The 7,488-nt window shown below is 40.8% G+C and overlaps 1 protein-coding gene across 1 annotated transcript; it reads left to right on the top strand.

Moving 5' to 3' along the window:
- Positions 1-365: 365 nt before the first annotated feature.
- Positions 366-3,278, top strand: LOC128640086 (tigger transposable element-derived protein 1-like). The gene has a single exon (XM_053692422.1). It carries the CDS (start codon positions 901-903, stop codon positions 2,755-2,757), a length of 1,857 nt encoding a protein of 618 aa, XP_053548397.1. The 5' UTR covers positions 366-900; the 3' UTR covers positions 2,758-3,278.
- The last annotated feature ends 4,210 nt before the right edge of the window (positions 3,279-7,488 follow it).

Here is a 7,488-nt window from a genome sequence, read left to right as displayed (position 1 = left end):
TTTAGGTTTAGGCTTTCGCCTTCTGTGGTGGTGTTAGGCATTGACAGATGAATTACTGATATGTATTTTTGGGAAAATAAATTTGAGTTTTTTCTAAAAAGTTCTTTTCGTGTGCCTTTTTATTCCCTTGCTTTTCTAGGATACTAACATATATCCTGGTAATTTTTCTTCCTTTTATATAAATTTTAATTTCATTGAAAGGGAGGCACCGTTAAGTAATAATTATAGCAATATTTCCTACTCTCTCATCCCCCTCTCTTTTTTGACATTAAAATACAACTGTCATATTAATATTGAAAGCTGTGCTTCTATAAAAAGTGTAAAGTACATATTTAAATATACAGGCATACCCCGCTTTACGGACCTTCACTTTACGGACACTCGCGAGTACGTACATAGCTATTACGGACCCTCTCTTTACGGACACTCGCGAGAACGGACAAACCCGCCCCTGCGCACATGAAACAGTTAGTCTCTATGGTTCAGGAAGAGGTTGCCGCGCGCCAGGAAGATGTTGCTGCGCACCAGGAAGAGGTGGGGTTTCCGCTCACTGTGTAGAAGCTGCGCACTTGGCAAGTGAAGTTAAAAAGTGAATCGTGTATAGAAGATTCCTGCACCCAAATTGCTATTTTATTCCTGCCATAATACTGTACTGCACTGAAACCACTACTGTACATAGAACTTTGGGGAACATATACTGTATACAGTACACGTACAGTACTGATTGTAACACGCTTGGCACACACTGTGTATAGAAGATTCCTGCACCCAAATTGCTATTTTATTCCTGCCATAATACTGCACTGTACCACTACTTGTACATAGAACTTTGGGGAACATATACTGTATACAGTACACGTACAGTACTGATTGTAACACGCTTGGCACCTAGAGCTGATAATGGCAGATAAAAAGAAATGCCGTAAATCTATTACCTTGGATATGAAGCTTAAAATTATTAGATTGTATGATGAAGGTGTAATTCAAGCTGAAATAGGCCGAAAGCTAGGCTTCACTAGGACCACAATTAACACAGTCATGAAGAACAGAGAAAAAATTGTTGCAGAAGTTAAAAGTGCTACACCTGTTAACACCACAACAATTCGAAAAAGGGATAGCATTGTTGCAGACATGGAGAGACTCCTAATACTTTGGATAGAAAATCAGACAACACGCCATGTTCCTGTAAACCAGGCAATTATACAAAGTAAAGCCTTAAGCTTATTCAATGACCTGAAGGCTAAGAAAGGTGAAGCAGCAAAGGATGCTGAATTTGTTGCAAGCCGTGGATGGTTTGATAGGTTTAAGAAGAGGTCTAATCTACATAACATCAAAGTACAAGGAGAGGCAGCTGCTGCAAATACTGAGGCTGCAGAAAGCTATCCAAGTGAATTTGCAAAAATTATTGAAGATGGAGGCTACTCCATGGATCAAATTTTTAATGTGGATGAGACTGGTCTATTCTGGAAGAAGATGCCTGCAAGAACCTTCATTGCAAGACAGGAAAAATCAATGCCAGGCTACAAGCCAGCTAAAGATAGAATAACCCTTCTGTTAGGTGGCAATGCTTCTGGTACCTTAAAGCTAAAGCCTTTGTTTATTTACCGTTTTCAAAATCCAAGAGCTTTGAAGAACTACGTTAAAACTAGACTTCCAGTGCATTGGAGGGCAAATAAAAAAGCATGGGTAACTGCAGCCCTTTTTGAGGATTGGTTTGACACCTGCTTTGTTCCAGAGGTGAAAGCTTATTGCAAAGACAATAATATCCCTTTCAAGATTTTGCTGCTTGTTGATAATGCTCCTGGACACCCTCGAACACTAGAAGAGCTCAACCCTAACATTAGAGTGGAATTCCTACCACCAAATACCACTTCATTACTGCAGCCCATGGATCAATGTGTCATAGCTGCCTTCAAGTTAAACTACTTAAAAAGAACATTCAGTAAGTGTATTGCAGCAATAGACAAAGAAGAAGGTGCAGGGCAAGAAGTCCTATCGAAATTCTGGAAAAGCTACAACATCTTGGATTGCATTAAAACTGTAAGAGATGCTTGGAATGACATAAAGGATACCACAATGAAAAGGGCCTGGAAAAAATTATGCCCACAGTTAGCTGATGATTCTGAAGGCGTTGATGATTCTGTAGCTAATGTTACTGAAAATATTGTAGAGATGGCAAGGCAGTTAGAGCTGGAAGTAGAGCCAGAAGATGTTGCTGAACTGCTTGCATCCCATACTGAGCCCCTCAGCAATGAAGATCTTCTAGAACTTGAAGAGGAGAGAGAAGAAGAAGAAGATGTGCAAAATGGGGTTGAGAACATTGAACAGCCTGAAGGCTTAACTTCAAAAATTCTCTTTCAAGCTTTCCGTCATCTTGATAGCGCCATGGCTCTTTTTGAAAAGCATGATAGGGACTTTGAAAGAAGCTTCACAGTCAATGGTAACATTTCAGGGGCTTATTCCTGTTACAAAGAAATCTACAGAGAAAAGAAGAAAGCTACACTTCAAACCTCCATAGAGACTTACTTTTCTAAAAGTCCATCAGCACGCAGATCATCATCATCGACAGACAGTCATTTGGATACCAGATCATCAACTGGCAGTCCATTTCCAGCTCTGGCATCACCACCCAGTCCTGCTCCTTCTCTTATTGCTACTTGTAGTACACCCAATTCGCCAGCAAGAAAGCGTCTCGCCTTTGAAGAGTTGACTTGTGAAACAGAAGATACCAGTATGACTTCATCCTTACTAGAATAAATGCTCATAGCTGATCCTAAGCTTAGAAAATGTTGTGTTTACAGTATTTTGCAATACAGTACAGTAAATATGTTCTCTTGTCCTAAGCTGATCCTAAGCTTAGAAAATGTTGTGTTTATTTTGCAATACTGTACAGTACAGTAAATATGTTCTCTTACCCTAAGCTGATCCTAAGCTTAGAAAATGTTGTGTTTATTTTGCAAAACTGTACAGTACAGTAATTATGTTCTCTTGTCCTAAGCTGACCCTAAGCTTAGAAAATGTCTTTATTTTTCAATACAGTACAGTAAATACTGTATGTTCTGTTGCCCTAAGCTGATCCTAAGCTTAGAATTTTTTTTGTTTATTTTGCAATAAATATTTTCTTTTGGCCTAACCTTATAGTATTGTGTTTATTTTAGTTATAAATGTATTATTTATATCAGTTATGCCTATAAATGACTATTATAATGAAGTACAAGCATTGAGAAGTGAAAAAAAAGTATTGCTTCACTTTAAGTACATTTTCGTTTTACATACATGCTCTGGTCCCATTGTGTACGTAAATGTGGGGTATGCCTGTATTTATAAAGGGCATGACTGTGCAAATATTGCAATTAAAGAACATGAAACACTTCTTCATGATAAGATAAGTTCATTTATGGATTCAAGATATGTTAGTGCTCCAGAAGCAGCATGGCGGCTTTTTGGCTTTCATATGCACCATCAATCGCATACGATTGTGTGATTACAAGTTCACCTTCCTGGAGAACAGTCAGTATATTTTACTGAAGACAATATTGAAACTGCAGTAGAAAGAACACATTATAGAGACACATATTTGACTGCTTGGTTTAAATTAAACAAAGAAGATTTGTCAGCTCATGTATATCTTTACACTGATATTCCTCAGCATTTTATTTTCCAGCAAAAGACAACAACATGGAAAAAAAGAGTACAAGATCGAGCAAATAAAACTATTGGTCGTATGTACTCTGTAAGTTTAATTTCAGATGTTGAGAGATTTTGTTTACGCTTGCTTTTACTTCATGTTAACCCTTTAAATGCTAAGCACTTTCCCACCTGGGTGCTAATATTTTTTTTTATATTTTTTTTAATTCGTTTTTTATTATTGAGGATACAACAAATGAATACAAGTTCCACAAATACAACTGTTTTGACGTTCATGCAAGGAAGTTACATACATATTACATATAAATTTGACAGGGTAGTTACAGGCGGAGCAAGTAAACTTCAATTATTTAAGGTAGCATATAAGACTATAATACAGTTGCATTGTAGGACCGTTTGTTATACAAAAAAAAACGCATTAGTTCTCAATTGTTCTTTTTTTTTTAAACTTGTAGAACAACTTAACATTCCTAATACATCTAACAACAATTAATTGCCTTGCTATCTGAGTAATGTATCCTCAGGATGCCCCTCACATGTCAAGCCTGGTGGCGGAGTGGGTATGTATATGTGGAAGAGAAAAAAAAAAAACAAGGGGTATGTAGGGAGGAAAGGAGGGGAGCTATAGGTATGATTAAAAGAAAGATTCAATCAGGATCATTTCAGAACTATCAATTCTATTCAGGGAGGATTCCTCAAAAGTTAAAGCGGCCCAGTCCCCCCGCAGGATTCCCTCCAATATTATCTCATGGTGTGCAAAAGGTTTAAGAATTTGTTTTTGCTGTCCTAGGGGTAACTTTTCTATAAGATATCTCCACTTCCTCAAAAAAGGTTGTAATCTGTGTTTAGTGTCCCAGCAAACATCTTGTCTCTCAATAAACCGGTGTCTAAATAGGACCCTCTTAAACTGTGTCATTGATGGTGCAGAACGAGAACACCATAGGGTGAGAATGCAATGTCTTGCGAGTAGTGTACACAGCGTCAATAAAGGTTGTTTTTTGCTGTCAATATTAGTCCATGTAAACAGATATATATTGGTGGGATTGAATGAAATGTCAAGACACAGGTTAACCTTAAGCCAGTATTGCAGACATCCCCAGAACCTCCCAATCAGAGGGCAGTCAAAAAAGTAATGGACCAGAGAAGGATCAGGGAATTGACATTTTATACAATGGTTTGGGAGGTGGGGGTTTCACTTCGCCCTTCTACTAGGGGTGATATAGTCCCTATTAATCAGCCTAATTTGTGCTTCCCGCAATGCCAGCACCAAAGTTGCTGATTTGGTTTTCAGGAGACTGTCCTTGACATCCTGAACGGATATCTCCGTTGTGGTGTCTAGTTTTAGTTTTTCCAATAAGCCTACCTGAGCCTTAGCACTACCTGGTCGAAGAATTTCCTGGTATATCCCTGAGATAGAGAAATTCCCCAGTTTAAAGGCGGTTTGAGGAATTGTAAATGTAAATGTAGCTTGATTCCAAAACCCTGGGTTGGCGTCCATTAAAGCTTTAATATAATGCCTAAGCTGCAAATAAGCATAAAAGTGTTGGTTTGAGAGGTTGAAGGCTGTTTTTAGGTCCTGAAATGTTCTGACGGTGTACAACAGTGGATCCAAAGCATCCCCGATCCTCCACAATCCCCTCCCATCCCATATGGTAAATGGAGCATGTTCATCTCCTCCTGGGAATCTAATATTGCCCCTAATAGGTATATACTTAGGTGAAGGGCACAGCTGGCCCAGTGTTTTGTGTGCCTTCAACCAGGCCACAAGGGTATCCCTATACAAGACGTTATTCTTTATATGTTGGGGTATATCCCCCAACTGGCAATATGGGAGGTATGCCAAACCACAACTTCCAATCACTGTCTCCTCTAATTGTTTGTCATAGAAGTGTGCCGTATCCATCTGCCAATCCAGTACTAGTCTTATCAAAGCCGCCCAATTATAAAATTGGATATGCGGCAGACCCAAGCCACCGTTCAGGAATGAGGCGTGCAGTTTGCTGGCTGCGATTCTGGGTTTTTCCCCCTTCCATATGAAGTGGCCCAGAGCCCTATTGAGCCTCCCCACATCTCCATTAGTCATCAAGAAGGGTAACACAAGCAGAGGATACAGGAGCCTAGGCAATAGTGACATTTTAAATAGATTTACGCGTCCAGTAAGACCCAACAGGAGGTTATGCCAGCTAGTCAATCGAGAGCATATCGAGTCGCACTGCTGAGTAACGTTGAGCCCATATATTTTATGTGGATTCTTATGTAGGTTAATACCCAAGTATGTAAGGGAGTCAGTTGCCTCGACAAAGGGGTACCGAGTAGCGTCCGATGTATGTTTGTGTAGCCATAAGATCTCAGACTTAGTGTTGTTCACCTTGTATCCCGAGAATCGTCCGAACATTTCTAGTGTCTCAAGTATATTAGGTATATATGATTTAGGGGAGTCCACAAACAACAACATGTCGTCTGCTAGATGAAGCACACGATTCCCCAAGGTCATTCCTGGAAAATTTTGCCGCAAGGTCACCGCCAGGGGTTCCAAGGCCAAATCAAAGATCAGAGGGGACAGGTGGCACCCTTGTCTAGTGTCTCTCCCCAGAGAGAAGCCAGGGGAGAAACAGCCGTTAACCAGGATATGAGCGGTAGGGGTTGAGTAAAGTTTCCTCAGTACCTCCATATAGGAGCCTCGGAAGTTAAAGCGACTCAAGGCATCGAATAGATAAGGTCATTCGAATCGGTCGAAGGCTTTTCTGCGTCTAGGGAAAGAAGAAATGCCTCCGAGTTGTCCCCTCCAGGGTGGTTCTGTCCCCGTTCCCAATAATAGTTGATAACATGTAGCACACATCTTAAGTTGGTTACCGGGGTACGCTGGTACACAAAACCAGTCTGATCTGGGTTAAGGAGGGTGGGTAAGATAAATTTTAGGCGGTTCGCAAGAATCTTCATGAAGATCTTGTAATCTGAATTTAAGAGTGAGATCAGGCGATAAGATCCCGGCTCCAGCGGGTCCCGCCCCGGCTTCGGAAGTAAAGTGATATGGGCAGAAGAAAAGGTATCGGAAGGGTGGTTATCTTCCTTGAAAAGGCCATTATATACTTGACTAAGTATAGGCGACACCTGCGGCAGTAGCAGACAGTAAAGTTCTATAGGGAGTCTGTCCAGACCCGCCACCTTGCCCACAGCCAGAGATTTGATCGTGGCTTGTACCTCCTCCACCGAGATAGGGGCATTAAGAGATTCCAATTGGTCATCCGTTAACTTTGGAAGTGATACTGAGTGCCAAAATCGTTCCAGCACCTCCACTGGAGGCTCCGGTTGGCTAGTGTACAGCTGCTTATAGTAAAGCGCAAAACCTTCTGCTATCTCTAAAGGCGTCCTATATGTGTCGCCTTTAAACTGTATAGCCGCAACCTCTCGACCCGCCTTTCTTTTATTTACTAGACTGGCCAGCAGTTTACCCGACCTGCTCCCATATCTGTGAAATCTACTCGCCGATTTCAACAAGTCAGAAGCCGCTTTCTGTTTCAGAAAAGCCTCCAACTCCTCCTTGGCCAACGTGAATGCATCATGTGCTTCCCTGGATTTGGCTACCTGATAAGCTTGATAAGACTGTTCTAGGGTCTTCTGTAGTTCACCATGTCTTTGTTGCGCCCTATGCTTTAAGTTCGCTACATAGGAGATAATATGTCCTGTTAGAACTGCTTTGGCAGTATCCCAGAACAGCTGTGGTCTATCCAGGTGTTGATGATTCTCCGTATAGAAATCATTCCAGCAGTGCGTGAGATATTTTTGGAAGGCCTCTGAGGTCACCAAATATGATGGAAATCTAAGTGTGTTCCTGTTTGG

Source organism: Bombina bombina, chromosome 1 (assembly GCF_027579735.1).
Source record: "Bombina bombina isolate aBomBom1 chromosome 1, aBomBom1.pri, whole genome shotgun sequence".
NCBI lineage: Eukaryota > Metazoa > Chordata > Amphibia > Anura > Bombinatoridae > Bombina > Bombina bombina.
The sequence above is the reverse complement of the archived record's forward strand: the minus strand, read 5'-3'. Positions and strand labels throughout refer to the sequence as shown.